The sequence below is a fragment of the Haemaphysalis longicornis genome, unplaced genomic scaffold, assembly GCF_048455015.1.
Source record: "Haemaphysalis longicornis isolate Haplotype H1 unplaced genomic scaffold, Haemaphysalis longicornis Haplotype H1 scaffold_7, whole genome shotgun sequence".
Classification (NCBI taxonomy): Eukaryota; Metazoa; Arthropoda; class Arachnida; order Ixodida; family Ixodidae; genus Haemaphysalis; species Haemaphysalis longicornis.
This window is the reverse complement of record NW_027526422.1, coordinates 91,037,255-91,062,041: the sequence shown is the minus strand read 5'-3', so window position 1 is coordinate 91,062,041 and position 24,787 is coordinate 91,037,255. Positions and strand designations below refer to the sequence as shown.

Sequence of the window (24,787 nt, the reverse complement as noted above, 5' to 3'; positions counted from 1 at the left end):
CAGGCATATCGATGACACGAAGCAAAACGTTGGACCGTGACAGTTTGTTGTCAAGTGTTGGCATTTTACGGAATTGCTCATGTTCAACGTTGAAAGCAGTCTAAGCGCCTCCTTAAAAACCAAATATAGAGAAAGCACACCAGTAGATATTCTGATAATATCAATCTATATTTTTGTTAATTACATCAGAAAAAAACAATGTGAGAGAATGAGGGCACCACTTCGTGCTAAGCGGCAGAGGTGCACGGAGTAAATTGAATAGGGCAATATTTTGGCGAATTTGACTCAGAAGCGAAAATAGCCTAACTCTTTCTAAATGAGTTGCTGGGTGAAAGGCTGCTTTACTGTCATATTACGGAAAATAGCCTATTTATTATTACTGTAACCATATTTTGCATCAGGTCGAGTTTTTTTCAAAAAGTTTAAGAAACCAGCAAAAAGTCAGCAGGAACAGTCAGTCTATACTGATTCTGGGTTGATATAAATTCTACAAAATGATTGAACTACACAAAGAATGCAGGTTTTACAATGTGATGAATTTATATTATTGCCGTTACATTGTCAAATTGTTTTTTCCCTATGTTGAACTATAACCAATAGTCACTGCAATACATTCCTAGCACTGTCAAAAATTTCTACCAATACTGAGGTACTAAGAAAATGAAGATAAATGGATGGCTGGAGTGAATTAATTAAAACTTCGTGTTGTTGTTTCCACTTTACCCAGGCTGTTGCAATCGGTGTGCACCCTCTCTACTTTGCGATGCCAGTGACGATCGGCTGCTCGTTTTCCTTCATGCTTCCCGCCGCCACGCCACCCAACGCCATCGTCTACGAGCTAGCCGAATTGACGGTTCCCAAAATGGTAAGCCGTGGTTTTGCCAAAAGTTGCTCGAGGACTTCCGTCTCCACTCAGGAAGCCCATATTCTCTTCGATTAAAAGTTCAGGAGTGTTGCCAGAGCGTTCACTTGCGAGGATAATGAAAACACGGATGAATTGGGGAGACCGCAGCTGGTCTGGTACTAGCATTTTCGGTAAAGTTTATCCCATCCACGTTCTGAACCAGGGAAGGCAGAGATGGGGATCGGTGTTTCGTTTGTTACTGGTCTTCTACGAGTCACAAATGTTAGGGCACAAGTACACCATACTTCAGCGCCCTTGAAGGACGTGTATATAATGTTTGTGAAAAATGTAATCCCAGAATAAAATTGCCGTGGCTGAACTTTCTGATTTTATGAAAGCCCGCCAGTTCACAGCCAACCGCATCGTAATTAGAGCCCTAGCAAGCTGGTAATGAAAATTTTCTTGTACACATGTAAATTAAATTACCTCAGCAAACTCCTGACATGGCAGTGAGGCACGCAATAGGCTATTTATAATGCTAAGATTTTTAGTCGAATTACTGCACAGATCTCTCTGTCTTTTAAAATATCACGAAAGGTGTTTAGTTTGTTATAAGCAGCGTTTTAATTACAAACATGGCATTGGGTTGCATGTTGCAAATTGCTTCCAATTCATGAGGCATTCACATAGACACGATTGGCCCCGGACGCACCGGTCGCCAGACTATTAAGTTACATCATCCTGTCTCATCTATTTCGGTCTCAAAGTTGCCTCTTTGTCCTCGAGGTCTTGCGTGTTATGTTTGAACAGTCACGTCGATCGATTTATCTTTTGTTTCCCCTCGCTCAGGCGAAACCAGGCTTCGTCATGAACATGATCTGTGTCCTCGTGGAAGTTGGCATGATCCATGCTCTGGGCTTTCCCATATTCGGACTGGGTACACTACCTGCGTGGGCTACGCCGGCAGGAAGCACACCAATGCCTTTGGCTGCAGGCGGCAATGCTACCGGCTTCCCTGTGATCACCACTAGTTTTCCGACCCACTAGTCTCCTGATAGCCACAAACTATACAATATCTGCATGGACTTCGTGGGGGACATGCGAAGTGTGACAGTGCGGTTGCTCCTGTTCTTATTGTGAAGTGCTCATCGGATGCACCGAAGCACCGCTTCTTTTTATGCAGATTAGTACAAGATGCTGTTGAACGGCATGTCAGAATATGTACATATGTTACAATTTTGTTCCGCTAGAAAGTGTCATATTTTTATGCCCCACAGCATTGACTGTGACTTGTCGTTGTTTACTATGTTTCCATCGCTGGCGATGGCATTCTATGCATTCGACAAGAGGTGGTGCTTGAACACTTTAGTGGCACAAACTCGTCGCCTGACTTTGTTTGGTTACATGCGGAACCAAAGATCAGCTGCTGTTGCGTCATTCCCAGGCCTTTAATCAACTGTGTCCGTATGCTCGGGAAGACATCTGGCATTCTAAAAATAGTGCTGCTCAACTGGGATATTTTTTCCTCAAGTTCTGTTTCTTAGATTATTACACAAAATCTCTACACGTACGAGCAAAACATTTATCTGAAGTGTACGAGTCATTTCCCCTGGAAATGCAGCTCAGACAATTGAGCGCACCAGGTGGACTTTGTTCTTGCGTGAAATGAACTTGTTTATTCTTGAACGCTACGGAAGTTCTCTTAGTGGCCTGTACTGTTCTTGTAAATTGCAATGCAAAGTGAAAGGGGGACCACGAAACGTTATCTAAATTGGTTGGAGGGCATTGCTATCACAAGAAAAAAAAGTGGTTTTGGGAAGGGGCACACTAGTTTATTTGTGAAGCTTACAATCAGTTCTGTAAAGCGTAGCAGCAGCAAATGATCAAACTCGGTCAGACACTTTCTTGTGCCCTCACTTAGCGTTCCCGAAACACTCCGTTACTCATGCTTCTAGTCGAGAATTTTGTAAGACACTGACTTTCGGGCATGGCAACACTGAATATTAGGTTTTGAGCACATTTTTGGAGAGGATGTGTTCATTTCCGAAGCTCTGCATCATATCTCGACCAATTGTGTAGTAGGAATACTGTGAAGAAGAGTCATAATAGGTAAGCGTGTATTTCTAACTGTTATATTTTACCAAAGACTTTAGATATGCGGAAAACATTTTTTGGAGGATGAATTATTGTGCCATTATAGCTGTTTCCGTGCGTCTCTGGACCTTATTTTGTTAGTTTTAAAATAGGGAGTTTCAGCATATCGTTACCGTGCTTACTTGAAAATACTATTTTCCATTAAGAATGCATAGAACTTTATGGGGGGAAATTGGGAAAGAGGTTGCTCAAGTGTATTACTGTTACTCTTTACAGTGTTACCGTAAACCGGAGTTTTCGTTTACCGTCGAAAACGGGAGGACGCATTTTAGCACATCGTTTGGGGTTTACGTATCTGCTCACTGGCCGCCGCGGTGCATGCAGCGACATGTGACCAATCAGTCTCAAAAGAAATTACGTAAAACTTTGTTGCAAAGAAATGTTTGTTTACGCGTGAAATAGCTAGAATCTTAAAATTGGTAGATTTGACGGCCAGAATACAATAATTAAAAAAAAATAATTGTAGACTTCTCGCGTACAAAATTAAAAATAAAAACATGATAAAAACGCGATGTCGGTGCCGCCGCCTAGTGGGCACAATAAACATAAATATCGTTTACCAGAATTCACGCCACCGCTAAATAACATCCACTGTAAAATTAAGTTGTAATAATTACTCAATAACTTACATTACCTAGCTCAGCACGATTTTGGAGGCGTAAAAGCGCATTGCGAGCTCAGAAACTTATCTGAGACTTATCTGAAACTTATCTGAAACTTATCTGAAACTTATCGGCGATTTTACTCGACCATCTGAGTAAAGTAGTCGTTTAGACGGTAACTTCTCCCGCATGCACAGTTCCCTAGCGGAAGCACGGTAGACGGCAACGTGAACACGGTAACGGTATGCGAAAGCCCCCCAATGACAAGGAAGTTTCTGTTTTTGTCGTCACAAAGCTGACTTCGCAGAGGTGCTGGCGCTCCTTGCTTTTTCTATGTGAAATGTGGGCAAGAATCACAAGCTCGTAGGAAAACACAAGCCAAATTTACCATTATTCCGCGTTAGGTATAGCAGCAAGATACAGCGATTGTCCGAAGAAAAGTTACAGCTTTGTTGGCTTTGTTAGCTTGCTGCTCCCCGTGCCGCAACTTTTGCATAGTGGACGTATACAATAGTGACGAAGGTGCCTGTTGGCGCTATTCTCAATGTGAGGACGAATATGTCGATATATTGTCTGCTTTTAGTAAACTGTGAAGCTAAAGTGCCGGTAGTTCTGTTGCTGTGTCTATCATCATTTTAGCATTGTCACACTGAGTTAAGGGGACCCAGATATGACACGATGAAATTGTCTTGAGGTACCCGGAACTATATATATATATATACTCCTAAAATTTTTCGCAGTAAGACACGTTGGAACAAACTTTGATCGCATGTACTGCCTAAACTTGGTTTCAGTAGGTCATTTCTTGGTTTTTATAAGCAAGCTTTCTCTACGAGTAGGCGGCATTTTTTGAGCTAAGCTATGAATGTTTGCTCGCTCTTTTGGGTCATCCAAATTCACGTGCTTAAGGAAAGCATTTGTACACTGTGTATATACATGGAGCATTAGCATACGGCACATTTTGACACACACACAGACACGTGTATTTGTGGGCGCCAAATGCTTATGTTGGTGCTCGCCAGGTGAAATTTCTAACAGATTAATAGCGCGTGTTTGAAATGCTCAAGGACGATCGACGCGAACTGCGGTGACTTGTGAGTGTTGAAATACATAAAAACTGACCTGAATGAAGCTTCATTGCTATCGGTATTTTTGTTGTTTTGGTATTTGTGCTCTCACAGAATGTAATATTTTTGCATGTAGCTTTGGTATGCACTGTTATGTAAGAATGTGACTGCTTTGTTGGGGGCTAGAGTTTCTTACGCATCTCTGCTCTGTCCCTCGTGTCGCCCCATCTCCCTGAAGCTTCTTTATAGCCAGAGGTGCATATCACATGCCACAGAGCTACAGAAAGGACAAGAAAACTTGCCTCCAAAAAGAAAACTTCCTCCAAAGCCTCATTCCAATCGGCTTCCCCACGTCCCTTTCGGAACAACCTTGATCTGCCAAAGCCTTCGCCAATAAACACATCTCCAAGGAAGCATGCACCTGGAATTTCAGGCGCGCCCCCCTGTGGAGTCGAGACTTATGTGCCCTGACTGCCCCAATGCCACGAAAGCGGACCTCCACCACGTCATCAGCTTGTTCTGCCCGAAATTCACACGTTAATGCACATTAACACCTCCAGCTAAATGACCTACCAACGCCCCATCTCCCTGAAGCTTCTTTATAGCCAGAGGTGCATATCACATGCCACAGAGCTACAGAAAGGACAAGCCCTCATACTAATTGCCCTGTTTTCCATCTAAACCGGTCTTGCGTGACCAGTCTAGACCTGCGAGTCAGCTCCCCACACCACCATAGCCCACCCATCTTGCCCACGCTCTCTGCGCAGGCCACTCAGATTGAACAGCCTCCACAACTCCCATTGAACAGATGCACAGAAAGCATTGCAGAAGAGCGAAGTGCAGCTGTACCATCGTACTAAAGGGAAATGGATATCTTAAACTATTTAGTAGCGCTGAAATTTCCCCTGTGTTATAGGTCCGCAGCATACTGCAACCAACGAATAACAAGCCCTGACTTCTGCACCCTGTAGTTGAGTAGAAGGCTATGTATTGATAGCACACGCGAATTCCGTAACGTTTGCAGCTCTAGTATGAACTAATGATGGCAAAAGAATGAAAAACGGCGGAGTGGTGGAGTCGTCTTAGCGGTCAATTGCGCTTTGATTTTTTCTTGTGAAATGTACATTAGATTAAGAGCTACCGAGCTTTCGCAAGACAATTATCTGTGCCTCGAACAATATTAATTTACGGATATCGGGGACACGAAAAATTCCAACCAACGTAGCGCTAACAGATTCACTGTAACGTATAGGGGCAGCTTCATAACGTCGAAAGAGAACGAGAAGAACAAAATACGTTTATTAATGTTAACCAGCGCAGGCAGATTCACACATCCCATCGGCTGGTGCACAGGTTGGCCGAATATGGAGTAGTTTCCTGCCGCTTACGTCAGTCAACGGGATCTGTGGTAAAATGAGTTCATTGTCAAACTGCGGCAAATGTTCTGGATATGGCGGATATGTAGTGCTATGGTTATTATGTTACGGATATGTTATGGTTATTTCTTCCAGTTATTTTCTAGCAACGTATGGCGACACCACGGGGTCTCGGAAGAGTACACCTTGCAGGAGTGCAAATTCAGAACACACAGGCTATAAATAAAAGCGCAAGTAAAATTGATTATAACCGTCCGCTATATGACATCGTACATTGTACAAAGCCCAAAGGAAGAGCAGAAATAAGAAAAAAATGTGGTTGTTGCCACTTTCATAGGAATCAGTAAAACACGAAAGTGAAATGTGCTTTCACAGGAGCATTTAAATGGTTATTATGCATCCATATGAACTTGCACATCGCTAGGCGCCAACTATCGGTGCTCATTAGTGTCATGATGGACTACTTCGCTTCGCCTCTCCTAGACGACAGCACCACCTGAATGAATAAGGTAGTGGGAAAGATATAAGGCGCATTCGTAGGCCTACCTGCGCTTGAATTCATAGCGCAGTGAGCATAGCGCTGTGTACCTCCCGTTGCGCCGAGCGAATTCGGGGCTCAAATCCGGGCGGAGCCGCGCCATCGGAACTTCTCCTGGTGATGTCATTTCCGTGACGGATATGACGCCGGTGTGATCTATATTGGTGTACCCGGGCATAAAACACTTTCATTTTTAAAAGAATCACAGAACTGGGGCCATGTTCTCGACAACACTAATTCCCAGGGAACTGTGAGTTCCCGGGAAGTCTTTCATGATTGGCTTTCAATTTCGGTCACGTGCTTCGGTTGATAAAGCGGTTGTGTGCTTTCGTCACTTTGACGTTCCATGACGTTTACGAGCACCAGTTTTAATGTTTGCCTTGTTTCTCTTTTCTGAAAGCGCATAATTCTTGGCCGGCAATGAAAAACTAGAGTAAATGCACCGGACATGACAACGTATGCCTGTTTTAGCTTGCAATACACGCCCTCTCTGTGGTAGGTTGAAAAGGCGTGACGTAATTTAAACAGTTAGTGGAAATGATCACGTCACACATTGGCAACTTCAGCCTGCGTAAAAGTGACGTAATGTTACGTAACAGCTTGAAAATGGCGTAAGCTCTTGACGCGAAATAGGTACAAAAAAGTTCACCGACCTGCGGCGCCGGGAAAGTCCGTGAATTTGCAGCAGGCGCAGTTTTGCAAGCCGTGCGGTTTAAAGCATGTTTTCTATCGAAAGAAATACAAGTTTCGACTGTTTCTATGTCACCGATCACGGAGCATACAAATAACGTGCAGTATGTTGCTGTTATGTTTGGCAATCAAATAGAAATCATTTGTTCGGCGTAACTGCAACATAAGAGGGCAATACAAGCCTCTCCATGACAAAAAAAAAACCGAATGCATGGCATTTGTCCATGCACCTCCTAGTCAGCAGCTCGGTCGATCGAACTCAAGAGAAAAATGACAAAGAAAAGCTACTCTTTGGTTCATTACAGCGCTGATTGAAGTTGAGGTTGACGAATCAGTGAATCGGCGACATCGGTGCGCTCCGAGGTTATCAGTCGTAGCGCTTCTCTGCTCTGATTTTTATGTGCCATACAAGCGATGGTAGCGGCCGTCTTTTTTGTGATCACGCCATAATCTCGTAACATGGCAGCAGACGATAGCGTGGAGGCGGTGACGGACCGAAAGGTGATAACCCATGGTGATAACGCAACAAAGATCGCATTGAAGCAGGGAGCCCAACTATGTTACTAAAAGTGATTGAAAGAAATAAATAGATACGGTAAAAAAAATATGTGGTGTGCTTTAGCTGAACATCCGCTTTCGCTCGCTTTTCGATCAACGTTACTGGATCGCGTTGTGGTGTTGACGCCCATTTTGACTTGCAGAAATGTGTTTCTCTTGCCAGCCCCAGCTACCGTCTTAAATTTTTATAGTACACGCCAAGTGTTTTTATTTCTTTTATGCGCAATATTTGATACCTTGGTTGCGCTCTTCATGAGTGAAGCGTCAAAGTACACTGCATGTCGTCATTACTATAGGCGGTATTCGTTGAAAAGTTTAGCGGTCAATTTCTTCGCTTGGCAACACTGGAAACGGCCACAGACATGGCCGATGCTCCACGGAGACGGCGCGGCTTGGGCCACTGCGGCCGCACGCCGAAGAAAAAAAAAACACCGGTGTGCGTCACCTGCCCGTTCCAATCCGTTTCTAAACCGTGGCGTCAACAGAGATGTTATTAATCCCACTCACATTGAACTCGAGGCAATACTTTGCGTTCGGTGTGGCTGCAAACACATGACTGAACGCAAACACATGACTGAAACACAGTCACGTGTTTCACACGCCTTGCAATCGGGGACCTCAAAACCGATTCCATCCTGCTGGGCGATGTGGGGACTCCCCAAGGATCAGTGCTCTCGCCCTTCCTATTTAACGTGGCGATGCGGGATCTGCCGCCATCCCTAGCCCAGATACCTAATCTCCGACACAGCTTATACGCGGACGATATTACTCTATGGATAGCCGGGGGCAGAGACGGCGACATCCAGGACGCCCTTCAATCCGGCATCCGGACAGTGGAATGCTACGCCAACAGCAGGGGGCTGCAGTGCTCTCCACAAAAATCTGAATTGTTAGTTATCTACCCAGGCCGTCACACCCCTCCACCCCACCAGAGCATTCAGTATACTGTAGCAGGGGAACGCCCATACCTCAGGTTCCCGTTATTCGGATATTGGGGATGCACATTCAAGCAAACGGTCTCAACTCAGAAACCATCCACCACCTCGATGTTCATGCCACCCAGGTCGGGCGCATGCTCACTCGGGTATCTAATCGGCGGCAGGGAATTTCCGAGCACACTCTATTTCGCCTCGTGCAAGCCTTCATACTCTCCAAGATAACTTATGCCACCCCCTATCTCCTGCGGACTCGACTTGAAGCAGAAAAGCTCAATATAATTCTACGCCGTACCTACAAGCAGGTGCTAGGAATTCCAGGAACGGCCCCTACCCACCGCCTTCTGGAGCTTGGCATCCATAATACAGCTGATGAGCTCATCGAGGCTCAGCGCACTTCTCACATGCACCGCCTCGCACTCACGCCTACGGGCAGAAAAATCCTACAACGGCTAGGCCGCACGGTCCCATTTGAACACCCTTCTGCGCAACCCGGGCCTGCCTTTTACAAGCGGTGATAGAAGCGCTCCCTCTTCCCAAGAACATGCAAGCGGGCTCGCAGGACGGTCGGCGCCGGGCACGAACGAGGTAACTCACCCGCCTCCTCAAGACCCATTCACATGTGTGGTATACGGACGCCTCCCCATATAAAGGACGCCCCTCCCTTTGCGCTGCCACATCTAACTTTCCCAATAACCAGGAAGTCGCATGCACCTTGCCCCATGGCGAGGTGCATGCACAGACGCAGAAGAGGCGCATCACAGATGCAGAAGAGGCAGCCATCGCCCTTGCGGTTGTACAAATCGCTCGCAGTGCCTCTCCTGGAATCATCGTAACTGACTCTCAGACCGCCCTGCGAAACATTACGAACGGCAAGTGCAGTCCCCCAGCTGCTCGCATACTACGCTCCATCCCCGAGACCCCGCACTTACCTCCCATACGTCTCCTTTGGACCCCCGCCCACTCGGGCCTGGAGGGGAATGAGGTGGCTCATGAGCTGGCCTGCGAGCTCACCAACCAGGCGTCAGATCATCCGGCCACTACTCTGCTCTCAGCACCCCTCCTTAGCTTTCAAGATGTCCTAGCTTACTACAAGGACGCTAGACGCATTTACCCACACCCGCACGCCTCACTCACTCGATACGAAGCGACCACACTGCGTCAAATCCAGACGAACACCCTTCCTTCCCCAGCACTGTACAGCAGAATACACCCTAGCTTATACAGCCCGTTCTGTCCATCCTGCGGAGTCTGGGCCAACATGCAACACATGTTATGGCAGTGCCTCACTATGCAGATCGACAATTTTATTCACAACGAATCAGACTGGGAGGCCGCGCTGCTCAGCCCCAATAAGGACATCCAGAAGGCGCTTGTGGCTCTAGCGATCCGTGCGGGACATCCAGTGCTTCAGCGAGATCCGCCACAGCAACCACCTCCATGAACGGCCCGGCCACAGGGGGCTACCGTCGGGTCCAAGCTGGGCTCAACCGCTGACCCTCTGAACACTATCTGGCCACTAAATAAAGTTTTCTCTCTCTCTCTCTCTCTCTCTCTCTCTCTCTCTCTCTCTCTCTCTCTCTCTCTCTCTCACGTGTTTCACAGTCGTGCTTAGCATGGAGAAGTACCGCCATCCCGCGGAGCCCGACGTAACGAGTGACGGCGCACTCGCACGGTTGCATGGAGGAGAAGAGGGGTGCCTGATCTACAGGCGGTGCGCACAACGCCGCCTAGCCACACACGCTTTGCCACAGATATGGCGGCGCACACTTGGTTGCCTGCATGCATTACACGCCATTGAATACCGGCTATAGGTTCCTTACATCAGTGATTGCTGAGGTCGTGCTTACGCAAAAGACATGGCGAACTCCCTGCGAATTGATGCAGTCGAGAATAGGGCCCCTGGGGACTATTTTGAAAGCTTGCGCCCTCCAGTAGCTTTCCGATACACGGTTAATGTTAACACACTGGCCAAATACTAGTCGTGGAACAGTACAAAATGTTACGGATCAGCTCTTACGGGTGGTAAACGTTTCGTGTTCGCCAAGGGCCTCTGGGCGCAGACTCAGTGAATGGCTCTAAATATCGCGCCCTTGTGACCCGCATGCGATTCCGAAAATATCGATGCAGGCCCAACGCTTCTCCGTGAAGACAAGAAAACCAGGAGAAAGCTTCGCGTTCAACCATCGTTGTCGTTTGATGCATGATTTTTCAACGTGTATGAGTGCTAGAAATTGTGCTTTAAAAGAAACAGCCTATGTTGGAATAAATAAATAAATAAATAAATAAATAAATAAATAAATAAATAAATAAATAAATAAATAAATAAATAAGGCGAACGAAACACACAGTGAACTGCAACATTATAGAGCTGCCGAGGTGAACGCACGAAGGGGTGTTCTGCCCTGTGTATTCGCTTTTCCCTGACAACTTTACTCGCACAAACTGCCCAAGGGCGCGGGTTCAATCCATGACCGCGGCGGCCGCTTTTCTGATTGAGGTGAAAAGCGAAAACGCTCGCGTGCTCGAGATTTCGGTGCACTTCAAAGACCCCGGGTGCTCAAAATAAATCCGGAGCCCTCCACTACGGCGTGCCTCATCGCCTGGGTAGCGTCGGCGCGTTAAATCTCATAATCAACCAATCTATTACTGGCACGAACTCTGACGCCGAATCCTACCAGCCCTAAGCGTACTTCGGGCGCGTGTGTGACAGTAACACAGCAACATACGGAAATATCAGCGCAGTATGGCGTCAGAATCCCGTCCACACGGTATTCCAAAGAAGTCTGCTAGTCATGGAAGACAGAGTTCTCTGCAACTCCGTATCAGAACTTTAACAACGGCTTTCCCCAGAAGGAAATTGCAAATTAACCCACTGAACAAATGCATGTGCGGAAGAGTGCATAGCGCAAGCGCCAGCCTCAAGTGAGGGAGTAAGGGACTCTTGCGGTGACTGGTCGACGGCGAGTGATAAGCGGCGAGAGTGGCCAGCCGCACTCACCATTAACCACAGGTGACGTGTTGCACCTTCCGACTCGTGAAAACGAAATTACGAGGAGGGTACTAGCGTCATACCCGAGCGCAGACACGCACGCACACACACGCCCCACGAAGGCGGCTTGTCGAAACGTTGGCACTGGAGTGACCCCCCCGTTTTGTCGCTCGCTCACTCACTCACTCACTCACTCACTCACTCACTCACTCACTCACTCACTCACTCACTCACTCACTCACTCACTCACTCACTCACTCACTCGCTCACCCCTTGCTCACTCACTCACTCACTCACTAGCTCACCCCTCGCTCACTCACTTATATAAACAGCTGCTACACTTCCTATCGGCTGCTTCTGCGCGGCCGTTTTGTGCAGGCCTCTGTGCGCGGCAGTACAGTGACAGTGATTTGACAGTGGCGAAGGCCCTCGTGTAGTCGTTACCCCATACTTTCTCCCTCTTTTCTTTGACGGGTGCAGTTAAGGATGTCTGGACATGGGTGATAGGCATGAGCACGTGTAGCTAACCGTTGAGGTCAGAAATTTTGACACATTCTCGCTAACGATATGTCAATATCTCTGAGTGACAAATCTCTCGATTGTTGATTGTTTACGGCTTTGATGAATAGCTGCATTGTCAAACTCAGAAAATCGCCTACCTTATGTTGTAGTTGGGACACAGCTATGGAGCAGGTTTCTGACTGCACTGAATAATTGTTCACGCCGGAGGTTCGGCCCCTTGTACGCCGAAGGATTCGCTTTGGTTCCGGCATAGACCACTTCTGTCGTAAAACTAGATGTATTGGTGTACAGAGTAACGGCGTTTACGAAGGGCCAGGTTTACGAAAGTCACCATCTGCTGACCTCTGTGTTCTTGTTGGAGTTTTAAATTCGACGAGTGAGGTGTCAATCAAGCTGCCCGTGCTTGCCATGAAGACAAAATGCAAGTTTGGTTAATTCCATAGACTGCCTCGTTAGAAGAGCACAGCCACAATTTTTAACGCAAATGTAACCCAAATAAGCCGTATAATAAGGAAAACAAAGAATAAGATGCGACAACGCAGCACTTTTGCGCACGGAACTCATGACGTACTGTGGGCAGGTCGTTGCGATTGGCTGAAGCCGACAAAATCTAACCCGGATTGAGCAGGGATTCTACGCCTGCATAATGAGCTACTGGGGCTTAAATTTGGGAAACATTCTCTTTATAGCAGTAATTATTGTGGGGTAAACAATGGCTGTAATATAAGGTGGTTGGTTAGCAGGCTGTAAATACGCATCAGTGCGCAGTAAATTTCTTCCCAACGAAGGCCCCTTAGGTGGTGGTGGTGGTGGTGGTGGTTGTTGTGGGATCAGGCGGCGTTAGCCTGGCTGGATATGCCGGTAATTGCTCCGCCCAAGATCGTCCTATTAGCCAAAGGCAGTGTCCTTTTACCACAAGTTTTCCAGCTCCGTCTCTTCAAGGAAGCTTAGGAGAAGGCGTGACACGTCTCTTCGAGGCATCCAATGTCCCCTTGGAAAGACGATGTGGTCCAGAGTGCTGTGTGGCGCTGCCAGCTTTCGAATCGCTGAGAGCATTGCAGTCCACTCGACATCATGCTCTGGGCAACACATTACGTAGTGGTGTACATCCCCTATCACTGCACATGACGAACACAGAGGCGATCGCACGAGGCCCACCTTGAATAGCCATGCTGTGGTCTTCGCTGAGCCCGTTCGGATGCGGTACAGCAATGTTGCCTCCGATCTCGTAAGCCCCTTTGTGACGCAAGGCTGGTGACAGGGATTTCCCAGAGACTTGAAATGTTCGGCCGCTGTTCGCCTGAACTCGTTCCAGTGATTAGGGAAAACTTTAACTGTCGGTGCAAATTGCAGCGTTTTCCGTGCCAACTGATCAGCGGTCTCATTGCCCTTGACGCCAACATTGGACGGAATCCATTGAAACCGCACATTGAAACCCTTGCTGCTAAGTTCTTGCGCAAGCCGTAAGGAACACCGACAGTCCTTTTTCGTGGGTATCCCACGCTGCAAAAGTTGTAGTGCTGCTTTTGAATCCGTCAGAATTACAACTGCCTGCGGCTTATACTTATACGACTTACGTTTTCTCATAGCAGCCGTGATGGCAATGCACTCGGATTCGGTAGTTATCTCAGGGTAGTTTATCGCCCAGCGGTTCTACTCTATGGTGCATCTATTATTTAATGTGCTTACCGTCGTATCTAATTCAGAGAATGGCATGCGGTGCAGACTCTTGAGGCGTTGATGTTCCGAAAAAATTCTTCTTCAGCTATTTAATATAATGACTTGTTGGCTTTTTTTGTAAAACAATCTGTGGAAGTCTGTTATCTAATCCACTGAAAGGTTATGACATATACAGATAATACCGCGTTTAATAACAGTTGGACATATGCGAAATGCAGGAACAAATTTTAGCGTTCAAACGTTTTTTTATAAAAGCTTTTAACTTTTGCTGCGAATTGGCTGAATGGTAACAAAAGATACGATTTCTTTCTACCGGTGTTCTCATACCGGAGCTTTCAATGTAGAGCGGAAGATATCGCCGAATGAATATTCTAAACTGATTCTCATATTTATGTCTCCCATGATTCCTAAACTGATTCCCATGATTCTCAAACAGCAATAAAACTGGTGTATTGAAAACCGCAATGCTGTCTCCAGGAAGTAATCTTGGCTCAGCGGTTGTGATAAGAGGCCAAGGAGCAGTGGAGAGTTGGTTTGATTTTGTCATATTCCATTGCCGAAAAAGCACGAAACTTTTCATATATCCGCTGAACATATCGTCGCACACACACGCTGGCATGGACTTAAACACGCGGGCGTGCACAGATGGGCCAAAAGTTTGAAATGGGTCGGGAAGACCCAGGGCTGCTTGATAATAATATTCTCACGCTAGAAACAGTAGCGCTCGCAGAAACGTTTATTTGCACGGGCGAACTTGTGCCGCAAGCGAGCTCGAACGTCTAGCAGTAGCGAACTCCCGAGCTCTTCGTCCTTCTCTTCTCCGACTCACCTTCTTCGTCTTCATGAGTTATTAGCTGTGACCCCCCCCTGTTGGGTATGCGCAGAAACAACAGCCGCTGTCTGATGCGTATCCAGGGCCATGACCATAAAGTACAAGCAGGTTACGAGCCATGGAAATGTTCACTAGTCTTGGCTCTACAACGATTGCCTAGAACATTCGTTGGGATCGTGGCCATTTAATTGAGAATGATGGTCGCTTGGCGTATTGGTAACTATGTCCTTTTCCAGTACCACGAAATAAGGATTAGATTTTTTTATATAAGTGAGGCTACGTGACGAAGTATATTCTTTGTGTGACACAACCATATGATAGCATCTGATAACACAATTATGAAGCTACAAAGAATGGCCCCAACTCCAGAGACAACGTTGTTACGACAATCATCCGTAATGGCGACTTTTCTCGAATGAACAGCAACGGCCGCTTATCAACCTTGCGTGATCGACACGACAGGTTGTCGCTTAATTCTGAGCCCCGGTGCTTATGTCCTATCTTATTGAGGACCCCATGTTCGCGGTGTTGTTTTCACCGAATGTACTCCACTCGCGCAAGTAGCTTCTCGATTACTTCTTTTTGAGTAAGTAGAAAAAAACATGAGTGGCTCCTCCAACCGCAATCTATAAAAGGGGCGTGACTGCAGGTATACGACAAAGCGACAGCAAAGAAAAAAACAGGAAACAATGGCTTGCAGCTTAAAATAATGACATTTAGTTGGAAAGAATGTGTCTTCTCTCGAGATTCGTGCCCTTGTCGGTCGGTTGCGATTGCTGTGGCCGACAATCTGCCGACGACGACCGGCTTTTCTCCTCCAGCGACGGACACTAACTCGCTCGTGGTTTGAGCGACCCCACCGCCCCTCTCGCGGCCAATAGGCGCCAATCAAGTGCTGCTAGCTGATCAGTTCCGCGCAAAACCGGATCAGTTGCCGAACCATCACGGAGTGACGGGTGATGACGTACCGTTCGACTCGCCGGCCCAGTTGGTCTACGAGGGGGCTGTCCCAGTCAGCCGCGGAAAGGGAGCGTGCCGCAGACATTTCCTGACACAGAGCAACTTTTGCTGCCCTCGCCGAACGCCCGCGGTGGAACCGGTTACCCAGTTTGAGGACAACTCCAGCCGCGGTCGGAGCGGTTCTTCGCTGCTCCGGGACAACGAAGGCTTTGCGGCGAGTAGCGGGAACTTGCGTTCGCGTACGCCCCTTACACGCCCACTTTAACTACCGCTGCGCATTGCACGTGCACGTGTTTACCATAGTGGTGCTACAATGGTGACGGGAGTCTTTTACGTCGAGAAGCCGCCGACAGCGGAGGATGCGAGTGTTCAGGAAGGTGCGAACTTCATGGGTAAGCGATGTTGCTTGATTCCTTCGTCTATTGCGCATGCTCGGTGTTGTGCGTTCGACGAGAGCAGGAATGTACAACCGCGCGCGAGAGAAGCTAAATTAAGAAACTAATATAACTTGGGCACAAAATTAGCATGCTCGAAACTTGGATGCGCGAACCGTAATGGGTGATCGTGTACTTGTCTAATTTACTCGGGTTTTTGAGCCGCTTGTTTTTGCCGGTAAGTTCACGGAGTTGGTTGTTGTATAACAGTGTTGCGCCGGAAGTATTCATGGAGAAGACTAGATGTAAAGAGAACGTAATTTTGCGGCACTCTAATAATAGGGTCCCGCAAAATTCTGTTCTCTTAAGAAGTTAATGAGCTTTGGCAAATACCGCACATTTGCGTGCAGGCTCAAACTGGGCAATTTGGTGTACGTTGATCGGAACAACAGCGCAATAGAAGACAGAGACTAAGTGAAAGTGGCTGTGTCACCCCTTTTGCTTAGCCTTCGTCCTTCATTTCATTGTTGTCACCATTACCCTATATGATTGAATCACAGGCTTCGTGGAGTACATCTTTATATCAATATCAATGATTTCGTGGGCCTCATTTACTTATTCCCTATACCTTCACCAACTGTCGGCGTAACATAGGGGGCTTGTGCAGCTTGATAAGTGGTAAACAGGACGCGCCAAAGTTCCGGTGTTTGTCACAGGGCAAAGAACAACAGCGCATGCGTGTGCGGAAGAGACTGGCCTTTGTGTTCTTTGGATTTAGCTGACTATACGCTTAACACGACAGACGTGGGTTACGTGCGGCTTACGTGGAGCATCGCACGACGGCAGGAAGTTATGTGATTTCCTTCCAGCTACTGTGGTTTCAGGTCGCACCTCGAGGAATGTTTTTCCATGCTTACTGTGTTGCGGATACAACCGTCATTAATAAATTATAGGGCGTACTTTACGTCACATGCACATGTCGCAGTTCCTCTGCACTGCATGCGTTAGTCGCTTATAACCGGACATGCGCGACCGAGCACAAATAGGAAAAAGTAAATGATTTCAGCAACTAAGATGTCCAGGGTCATACCCACTCGCCCAAGTGTCTTTTTCATCCCTCTTTGTTATATAAAAGTGAATCGTGTCGCGACAGATTATCAATGTTTCTATCTGGGCACAATTGAGACAGCTCGCAAAATAGTGTTCATAGCTACAAGTAAACAAAAAGAAAACACACTGGTCAAGCAGGTAAATCGAGTAAAGTTGCGTTTTAGATGCAGCAAACAGGCAACATCTCCTTGAAAAAAAAAGCACTAGTTCGTGTCACGAAGCCGCTCTGCATGCGGGACGGTCATGCGATCCGCATGAAGTCATAAGTTCTTTCCCACCCAGGCAGCATATTTTTTCTCGATTTTCATTTTTATTTCAAATTATAAAGAATATATCTACACCCTCCCCCCTCCCAAGAAAAATGAACGATTTCCCTATGCTTTCCTTGGCGTTTTAGACTGCTGGCTATCCTTTATACGTAATTCTAACAGCCTCTCATTCGAAGTTCCGATACGCGACGTGCATGGTAAGGGCCTCGGTACTGGAAGTCCTATTGCCATAGGGTTACTTCATGCTCTCTTGGTAACAATAACTGAACTTGATCGTTTAGTTCTACGGTGCTGGGTTTCCCCTTTCTCAGCTTTCTCTTTTTTTGCCCATTTTCCCTTTCCGGCATGCAGGATAAAGTAAACTGGCTCTAGCCAGGTTAACTTTCCTGCCTTCCTTCTACCTCCTTCGTTCCTTCGTCTTGGTGCGAAAAGAGGGTTACTGGGAAGATAAATTCTCCCCACACGTCGTAGATGCTCGAGTCACAGAAAGGGGGTTCATTCATTCATTCATTCATTCATTCATTCATTCATTCATTCATTCATTCATTCATTCTTTATTTCCTTTTTTACAGGCGGAGGCGAGACAAAAAGCTGTTTGAACAGCTTGACGGGGCTCCGACCCCCTTTTCGTTGACAGCTTAGCGAAGAGAGCTTAGTTACACGCACAATTTCAAAAACATATTGCATACTACCACTTCATGCAATAACACAGAAAGTGAGGTTCTTTCACTTAAAAGAAAACAACAACAACCGCATAAACAACAACAACAACAACACAGAAAAAGTACAAAAATCACAACTTGGGCTTACAAAACCCTCTAATGTTAGGGTTTGCTATACATATAGGGTCGAAGTTTTCTTTAACTAGCCTATTTAACAGAACAGGCAATGCGTACCGTACAGATTGTTGAACATAGTAAGCCTGTGGCGTCGGCAGTATCCATCTCTCCATGGGACGTGTTTGTCGAACATGGGTGTTTTGTCGCAGTTGGGCTAGCAAGGTTAGGACGTTTTCATTACACTGTACAAATCGTTTGTATAGATTACCAACAGCCTATAATTATACAAAGAGTACACTGAAAGAATGTCGTACTTAAAAAAAAAAGGTGTTTAGTGGGATGAAGGAAGTGATCGTTAGCTATGTAGCGAACAGCTCTTTTTTGTAATAGATGTAGCTTTGTCAAATTGGACACACCCGTCTTGCACCACACAAGGCTGCGGTAACAAAACAACGAGAATACCAAGGAGTTTTACAATAGAATCTTCACATTTACAGGACAAATATGCCTCATTCGAGCAATATTGCCAACAGCAGATGACGCTTTTGATTGTACATACTGAATATGCACGTTCCACGTTAAATGTTTTGAAAAAATCACTCCGAGAATTTTTACAGAATCGACAATCTCTATCAGAGTACTGCCTAAGTTTACACTTATTGCAGCTACTTGTTTTCCTTTAGGGGAATACACGACAACCTTAGTTTTTTTCGTATTTATGCGAAGGTGGTTCGCGCCTGCCCAACTCTCTAAGTCAAGCAGTATTTTATTGCTTTGCACATCTAATTTTTTTCCGATTTGCCTGTAGCAAAAACTCTAGTATCGTCGGAGTAAGACACAAAAGTTGCATTATTAATGCAATTGACAATATGATTAATATAAATAGAGAACAAAAGTGGCCCTAAAATAGTCCCTTGAGGTACACCAGCTTTAATAGCTTGTATAGAAGATTTAAACCCGTTTACATCTACATATCGTGTTCTCTGCGCAAGATAGGTTTTAAACAAATTGTGGGCTATTCCTCTCACCCCATACATATATAATTTGCACAGAAGGATTGAGTGATTTATGAGGTCGAATGTTTTTGAAAAGTCTATTTAAATGCCTATTGCTAATTCTTTACGATTAAAAGCATCAATAATGGTTTCTTTTTGCTTTAGAAGTGCGGTTTCAGTGGAACGGTGTTTTCTGAATCCATGTTGAAAATCACAGAGGAAGTCATGCTTACTAAAATAAGACGTAACCCTAATATGTAAAATTTTCTCTATACCTTTTGAAAAGACAGGCAATATTGAAATAGGGCGATAATTATTAATAACGTTTCTTTCTCCAGTCTTGAACACGGGTGCTACACGTGCTGCTTGCATCGCCTTAGGGAACTCGCCACTCAGTAATATCAAATTGTATATGTGCGTAATAACTGGGCATATTAAATCTAAAACATACTTTATAGGTCTGATCTGAAATCCATTAGTGTCTATTGAGTGCGTGTTCTTTAGACTATTGATACAGGAAACTACTTCTACGTCAGTAGTGGGGGCAAAAAACAGGGAATGGGGGATGCGGGTTAAAAAGGAGGTCTCCTTCACCCCAAGGTTTTGGAGTGGCGCTCTACCCCAAGCGTGGATTACACTTGCATTGACATTACAGTTAAACCTGGATATAACGGAGGTGACAAAAACTCGCAATTTTTCGCTACGTACAGGTTTTCGTTACGTGCAGGTTTCGAGCTAAGGCTCGCGTGAAGGAAGCAGAAACGAAACCAGAATGCTAGGCATCAGTGACAGTGAACTCCCCCTTCAAGAATTTATTTCACAGTGAGAAATCGTGCAATTTGCATCTGCTGCTTTCCCACGAGCCCAGGCACTAAACGGCACCCCAAAAAAGCAAGATCCCTTACTTCGGTGTTCACGAATGTTTTGTTGTTGCCTTTTTTTCATTTTTTGTGCCTTATCCAGTTTGGAGAACCAAACGTATGCTGAAATGGCACCTTTTCGCGAACGTTATGCTCTTTTCCTCCCTCAAAATTGGTGAGAGGGTGCTAGCTGGAATACTGTACCGGGCGGTGACATTCTTCTTTCTCGACGACGGAGACCGCATCTGGAACTGCGAACTTGTCTTGAACAGACAAAACTTCTCGTTTGTGTGGCAGCATAACTCATCACCGACGAACCGACTCTACAGAACGCAGTGGAGACGAGCGATTACACGCCGACAGGCAGGCCTAGCACCTAACCGACACCGCTCTTACACGATCAAACATGCGGTAGTTTGCGGCGCGCGCAAAATTATCTAAACTAGTGCATTTCTTCTGCCGATTTTTCAGAAAATGTGAGAGAAAGAATCACTCATCAGCGTAATGAATTCGTTACATCTAGGTTAGCCGTCGTAACGTCTTCGTTATATAGATGTCGCGAACACATGGATGCCAATATAGGGCTGGCAATGCAAAATTTAAAAAATTCTTTAAATCGAGGAATTTGTTTCAAAGAGGTTCATTACATCCCGGTCGAATTGCAATACCCAAGAAAGTAGAGGGAAGCACATCATCATCATTATTATAATCTTTGCCATAATCTTCAGGAGCGTCATAGTTTTCTTGTTCACTCACAGCAATGCTGCACAACCCACTGCTCTCAGTGGTGACCCTAAGCCGGATTATCGTGACCCTACGCCGGACACACTTGCTATCTTCGTTTTCTTTTCGCTGGTATACGAGCTGTTGCTGACGAAAGGTGCACTTGCTAGCCTGTACTTCCTCCTCGTATAAGCAATGAAGCAATTCAAACAATGCATGTGGTGATAGCTGAATTGTTCAAGCCACGTGTTTTACGATAAGCGCGTGTCAGCTGTTCCATGCAACCAGAGACGCCATATTTTCATTGAATGAGCATAGCCGATCCCAGCTACGCTTGACTAGCAACATCCATCGTATACATTCCTACTACATAAGAACACGATTTCACTGCTCAGTTGAACGCGAATAATCGTTAAGAATGGCGTGTAATTTTAATGCAACAAGAACGATACGGGGAACTCGAAGATTTGCAGGCGTCCAATATACTTGTTTTTTGTTAGAGCACGAAAAATAAAACAAAGAAATGTTCCAAGTATAGCGCACAACGGCATCTCAGCAATAGCCATTTTGTAACACCAAGTATAGAAAAAGCAGAAACCGACATTCAGAGTTGCATGGTGCGTTAAGCCCACGACCACCATGACGATTTTCTTTTAGTTTGAGAGGCTTCCATTTGCTTACAATGGTCAAGGTGCAGAATTACCTCACAGATAAAACCCGTTCTGAGACAAAGGTTTCTGCTTGTTTAATTGCAATGAATGTGATGTTGTTGGCTAGAGTGGCCGTGCTGTTCTTTTTTTCTTTGTGTTTTTTTTTGTTCTCGCATATCTTCAATACCAGAACAGTCCTCAGAAGTTCCTGGGCTGCCCCTAACTTCTCTCGCAATCAAAATATTTTAGGCAAATAGAATACGGAGCTGGCTTGGCTCACTTCTTATCACCCCAAAATTTTTATTTCAAGAGACCTACCCGTGGCTAATCTCTTTGTGCTCACGATAGATGGGCAAAGCGATAAATTCCTCCAAGCTTCTCGGAAATTAGGCTGTAACCCCAAGTATATCTAAATACACAATCTTTGCGCACTCGAAAAGCCACACTTTCACAACCACCGGCATGCTCACACAAATTAAATCACCACCCTTTGTAGACGAAAGCATTTCTGCAGCGGCAGTAAGAACTGCTAAGGTGGGCGCCGTTTAAAAATATTTTAAAAAGGAAACATTTTCAAGGACACCGATGGCGTTCTGTCAAAAATAGTGCATTTCCCCATGGACTGGCTGGTCGACCGAAAAGCTGTGATAAGATATCTGGACACACGACGCGTGTGTGAAGGCGGGCTTCCATTGTGTCAAACCGGTTACTTGAAAATCGCGGAGAAGGAACGGTTCTAGATAAGACAATACACGCGCATTTGTCTCTTAAACTACGTGTACCTGTATGCATTTAGATCGTTTGTAGATGCGTTTACTTAGTGCGGAAAAGTCGTAGCATGGGTTCGTTCTTCGTTTCCGATTTGGGTCTTTGAAGGTCTGGCGATCGATTGGACGCACTTTCAGCGAAGTTTGCACGCACTTGTAGTTGAGGTTTTACTCACGTTTGACGCAGTTTTGATGTGAGATAGCTTTAGCGCTTCTCTAAGCTATCTTTAGGAAGTGATGGTAAAGTGTTTATTACACATTGACCATCTTATCAGCAGTAGCAGCCTAGTTAGGTCCACTGCATGCTGAAGGGCTCTTGCGCGTGCTTCCAACTCCTCCTGCCCCATCCTTTCCTGTGCGGCCCGAATCTATTCTTCGCCACCGATTTTTCTTATCTCGTACCTTTATCGAGTTATCGGTTTTCTTCTTCTAGTCATCTTCGGTAGCCACTGTGTTATCCTAGTGGACAACTGGTTGCCGGTTCTCCGCATTACGTTCGCAGCCGAACTCCCCTCCTTTCTTTTTGTTGATTTGATCTGGATGCCCTGCATCCCAGTTTTTATGCCTAATCCAAGACATTTGTTTTCGGTCTATAAGCGCTGCTGCAATCATAGTTACTTTCATGTCTCGTCGGACGAACACAGTTTCCTCTAGATGTACCCAGTAAATCCCTAAGATCTGCCACATATTTCGTCGCCAGGAGAACGCATTGGTTTCACAACCTTTTTTAGTGACGGAGGTAGCCTAATGGGGTCATTGCTTGCATAATGTATTACAGGACATTAGAAAAAAAAATAATACGAACCAGCGACTAGTACCACTACATGTGTATACCAGCAGCATGCTTGAATGAGCAATTCTGTTGCGTCTTGGTGCTGCAGCTTTGGCTCTAAGGACTCCATGGCGGGGCATTGTTATAACTACCTCTTCTCCCCAACATGTCGGGACTTGATCAAGTAAACCAATGCCAACGTGAGTGACACGTCGTTGTCATTCGGTGCCAACGAAGGTTGCTCCTTCATTCCTTGCACTCCTGCTGTTCGGGCATGTTGTGGGTTTACCTGGTGAAGACAAGACGCTGGAAACGAGCGTACTTCTACAGTTACAACTATATTTAAAGTAGTGACAATCATGAGAGCAAAGCGCTCGCTATTCATTTTTCGCAGAAGTGCATGGCCACCGTGTGACAATCTTCCCTGGCGCCCCTGTTTCAGCGTGTCCTCGCTGCGCGTCCCAAAATGTCCTCGACTACACGTATTTTGTACGAGGGGTATTCTTCCGGCATTGCACCGTACTACGATTCCAGCAGGTTTTACGGCTTGAAACTACTTGATTTTACGGACGGATTTAACTCTTCTACTTACTTGTACAAATGCGTCGTGTGAGGCTAGGGCAGAAATTTCAATATGAGGTTCACTGCACCGACCTTTCATCCAACCCAAGGTTCCCATCGCGGAAGGCTGCACAATCTAGACAAAGCCGCTGTTCTTTCGAGTACACGTGAATGTCGCACTTTGTGACTTTGTTAGCTGTGTTGTAACCAATAAAATAACCTCATCTGTAGGCTTAACAACGTGTGAAGCATTATGACACTGCGGCGAGTACGGTAAGAAGGACGAAGTAAGGGTTAGGTCATTGTTAGTAGAGGAATGACTTTGTGGTATAACCTTACATTCTGTGCTTAGCTAATGTTGTGCATCTGTTTTATATCCTTTTCTTGTTTCCCAGTTGCTATGTCTCATTCCACAATTTCCAGACTACCAGGGAGTGCACGGTGAGTGACAAAAAGTGCGCAGGTTTGTGCAGAGCGTAAAATACGGCAACAGATGCGCAGTTGGTTATAGAAAGTATGCATCGTATTCAAGAGCTATGGGATCCCACTTTCTTTGTTGTTTTTTGAAGGAGTAAAATGACTTAAATATCCCATTCTTAAATTGGATTTGCAAACAGAAGTTTCCTCGCAGAAGGTTACATGTGACTTTGTGTTGACGATTGAACGCCGCCGGCTCTGATTAGCCATATGTTTACCGCCAAGCCTGAACTTTACCTTGCATCGACCCTTAATGATCAATGACACTTTCATGAGTTGTGGGATTAAGCATATGTTCGGCTCTTCGTTGAATACAGTAATTTGTTCGCAAAAAAGCAGATTCCCTAAAGCTGATGCTGTTTACATAAGGATAGCAAATTACTCCGGGATGCACCAAGGCGAGCATAAAAAACGAATAATCTATTTGTACGCCGGATATATAGGACGCCGAACTACGAGTTATTACGCATAGAATTGAAACATTATCATTGAAAACAAGTCACCGCCAGTACGCTTGTTCTGTTCTAAACTTAGGTAAACTTTTGTCATCCGTAGACACCATTGTTAAGGTAAGTTCTCGCAATTATCGTAAGTACTCGTAAGTTCACGCGTTGCGGCTGCAAAAAACAAAAGGCCGCCTATCTGCTCCTTTAGTTGCAAATGTCGACAAAAGATGATAGTCGACTGGCACCCCTGCCAA

The 24,787-nt window shown here is 45.7% G+C and overlaps 2 protein-coding genes across 3 annotated transcripts in view; both read left to right on the top strand.

Moving 5' to 3' along the window:
- The window catches only part of LOC144146078 (Na(+)/citrate cotransporter-like), a 39,023-nt gene extending 33,896 nt beyond the window's left edge, over nucleotides 1-5,127 (top strand). Inside the window, exons 13-14 of the mRNA XM_077678016.1 lie at nucleotides 728-865; nucleotides 1,694-5,127. Coding sequence (XP_077534142.1) covers nucleotides 728-865; nucleotides 1,694-1,891 — 336 coding nt within the window. The 3' untranslated portion in view covers nucleotides 1,892-5,127. The remainder of the gene's footprint in view (nucleotides 1-727; nucleotides 866-1,693) is intronic.
- A 10,704-nt stretch (nucleotides 5,128-15,831) lies between these two features.
- The window catches only part of LOC144146075 (Na(+)/citrate cotransporter-like), a 50,292-nt gene continuing 41,336 nt past the window's right edge, over nucleotides 15,832-24,787 (top strand). Inside the window, exon 1 of one of the 2 annotated variants that reach the window (XM_077678011.1) lies at nucleotides 15,832-16,142. In XM_077678011.1, the coding sequence (XP_077534137.1) occupies nucleotides 16,064-16,142 (79 nt within the window). In that variant the 5' untranslated portion in view covers nucleotides 15,832-16,063. The remainder of the gene's footprint in view (nucleotides 16,143-24,787) is intronic. The other variant, XM_077678014.1, reaches the window with a different exon arrangement.